The sequence below is a fragment of the Bipolaris zeicola genome (genome assembly GCF_000523435.1).
Source record: "Bipolaris zeicola 26-R-13 unplaced genomic scaffold scaffold_638, whole genome shotgun sequence".
NCBI lineage: Eukaryota > Fungi > Ascomycota > Dothideomycetes > Pleosporales > Pleosporaceae > Bipolaris > Bipolaris zeicola.
Genome location: NW_006912687.1, coordinates 1 through 2754, shown reverse-complemented (window position 1 = coordinate 2754; position 2754 = coordinate 1). Strand labels below are relative to the sequence as shown.

Here is a 2754-nt window from a genome sequence, read left to right as displayed (position 1 = left end):
TCAGAGATGGGTGGTTGTCAGGCGCAACGGCGGGGACAGATCGTTCGTCCGGGCTGAAACTGGCTTGGAAAGCTGCTCGATCCAGTCTTTCACGCGTATTTTCTTCACGGCAACAATTGAGGGCGAGGTCTGATGCAAGACACTCGACGCGGCCGATTGTATTGTCTTGGAAACGGAGGTAAAGGGCTCATTAGAGTGTTCTTACAACCACGAAAGTGCAACAACCGAATAATAAATGTGAGACGCCATAATGTACTCAAAAACTAACAAGATTCCAGATTATTTGCTAAAGTCTCAGGGCGAAGTGGGTGTATATCTGTGCTTTAATTATTGGAAGTGCGTGCTTCCTGCGAAGTTGTTGTTCCTGTCCGTGCAGGATCTTGCGCAAAGGGAGTGAGCAGCTCAGACCGGGTCACATGGTGGCGGCTCGGCCGCTCCTGAATCATGGATCCGAAACAGATTTAGTGTGCTAACTAATCCAACCTCAGACCTTAACATTAACTCTGCCAACTTTCGCAAACAAGTTGACTCCGGACCCGTCCATAGTTGCCTTCCAGAGCACCTAAAAGATCCAAAGAGTTTAAAATGCCTCAACCCTACCCAATCGTAAACGCTCTACCGCGGAAGAAGCTGCCTCTCTGGTATGAACGCGTCTACCGCGTCGTGGCTGTCAGAGAGATCGAAAGTGAGGGGCGCCGGTCTAGTTATGGACCATATCCAGAGGATTTTGATGAAGATATTTCAGAACTGGAATCGGAAAGCAGTGGTGCATGCCACTGTGCCTCGGATACTTCAGAATGCGAATGCGATCTTGACGAACGCGATTTCATGGATGAGGATTCTGTGTACGCCGGTTCCGATGCGGAATGGTACCTGGAGTATAAGGAGATGCGAGAAGAGCGGAAAAGGCAACTTGTTGAACTTCGCAAAGATCACGAGCGTGCGATTGAGTATCACAAAGCTCGGGAAGATGAAGTGGAGAGAGAATGGGCCAAGCTTCAACAGAATAACACGCGAGGCATACAGGACCAAAGGCTAAACCTCGAGCTGGCTCATTTCAATATATACTCATCTGATTTTGCCCGGTGTCAGGACATAGAATACGACCATCCGACATCATACATTGAGTTCTACTGGCCGGATGAACTTGGTGAACGGACCAACAAGCAGACCATGGGACACATCTATATCGATCCAAATATCACACCCAGCCTGGAAGTTTTCGAGGCACCCGAATACGCTGGCCAGCCTAGTGTCGATATTGGCGTGGAAGGTAGTGACGAGAATATTTCCGTCACGTTTATCAATCAACATCTACTGAAAATGGCTGTCCCTCGATCTATTGCATGCCTGCTACCTCCTCCGTCCAACACTCCAGAACTCTTCGAATTTGTCGGTATCAGCAGACATTTCAAGAATAAGAGGACGAATCAGGAGAAACAGAAGCGGGAGGAGGCAGAAGCAAAGCGCCGGAAGCAGCGCGACGATTCTCCAAGAGAATCCTGGTTTGAGATGAATCATCCCATGGGCTCATGGGCTCAATCTTCATGGTGACACGTTTAGGCTGGACAACGCTAGAAATAGAGGGAGGTCAATGAGTGTACGCACTATTTGTTAGTCAGCCGAACCATCACATGAGATAGGTAGGTTTATCGCAACTGCCGTGACATATTGGCTCAACAAATTTTACTCTCCTTTGCTAGAAGCCTCTAGCTATGGGAACCACCCCACGTATAGACGCCGGCGTTTATGTCACGGTTTGCCTAGTCAGCTATTTCCGGCAGCGCCCTTAGTCAGATGATCTGATGTGTGCCGCCCGCATTCTACCTTATCCGGCGCCTCTCCTATCTCACCGTATCCCCTTCAACGAGCTGAGACTAGATATCAGCTGCTGCTTAGTCTAGGAATTGGCGTTAGTGGACTCGAGAAGCATGAGGACGCGGTGGGGCTTAGTTAACTAGTTAGGTCTTTTATTTAGTCAGCGGAGAGAACAACAGCAGGTCCTAGAGGGCGTCGTAACGGCATTGTAACGGCTTGGAATCACGACCATCTTAGTAGCCCGCACGCATACAGATCCGACATAGATTCGACCACGATCCGAATCAGCTCAGACCAGCAGGTATAAGTAGCTGTTGTCTGATATAGTTGTTCTGTAGATTTTTGACATCCTCTCGTACCAGGCCTATAGGCCTCTATCGAATCTAAGGTCCTTTGGTGTCCCACGCACTCCCATATGCCTCTGAGTGACTCTACGTCCGACACGGATCCGATTGTCTTACCTGCGCCGTTACAACGCCGAGGCAGGTCGAGGTAAAGGTGTTAAGGATACGAGTAATGAGATACGGTATTGTAAAGTCGACAGGGAAGCCACTCTAAAATATTAAGCATATAAGATCTTAAAGAGCCTGAAGAGCCTAAGTGACTATTCTGAGAGTATCTAAGCGGTGCAATGGCTATTGGCGTTGTTGTGGTGGATAGTGCTACTGGTGTTCCGCCACGGCGGTTGTTCCGTTACGATTGGATAGACGTTACTTAGCTTTGGGCGTTGTCGCACCTCCCCTGACGAACTCAAGACTAAGGAAAGTTCGGGACAAATTGTGGGAACTAGTAGCGATGGGGCTGGGGGATAGCCCTGCCGGCGCTTCGCAGCATCGCTGGCGGGACACGATCTAGCGATGTCCTTCCGCCAGCCTAGGGGCACGGACTTAGTACAGATGCGAAGTGCTGGAGGGATCTGTGCCGAGTAATATCCGA

The 2754-nt window shown here is 49.6% G+C and overlaps 3 protein-coding genes across 3 annotated transcripts; 1 reads left to right on the top strand and 2 right to left on the bottom strand.

The window, feature by feature from the left end:
• Positions 1-402: 402 nt before the first annotated feature.
• On the bottom strand, positions 403-555 carry COCCADRAFT_113524 (uncharacterized protein; the record flags this gene model as incomplete). Its single annotated transcript, XM_007720776.1, has 1 exon — positions 403-555. A coding segment is annotated over one exon (153 nt), but the record flags the coding sequence as incomplete, so codon positions are not given.
• A 30-nt stretch (positions 556-585) lies between these two features.
• On the top strand, positions 586-1554 carry COCCADRAFT_10475 (uncharacterized protein; the record flags this gene model as incomplete). The annotated part of the gene is made up of 1 exon (XM_007720775.1): positions 586-1554. The coding sequence occupies one exon, from the start codon at positions 586-588 to the stop codon at positions 1552-1554; it is 969 nt and encodes a 322-aa protein (XP_007718965.1).
• A 486-nt stretch (positions 1555-2040) lies between these two features.
• Positions 2041-2262, bottom strand: COCCADRAFT_113526 (uncharacterized protein; the record flags this gene model as incomplete). The annotated part of the gene is made up of 1 exon (XM_007720774.1): positions 2041-2262. A coding segment is annotated over one exon (222 nt), but the record flags the coding sequence as incomplete, so codon positions are not given.
• Positions 2263-2754: the final 492 nt, after the last annotated feature.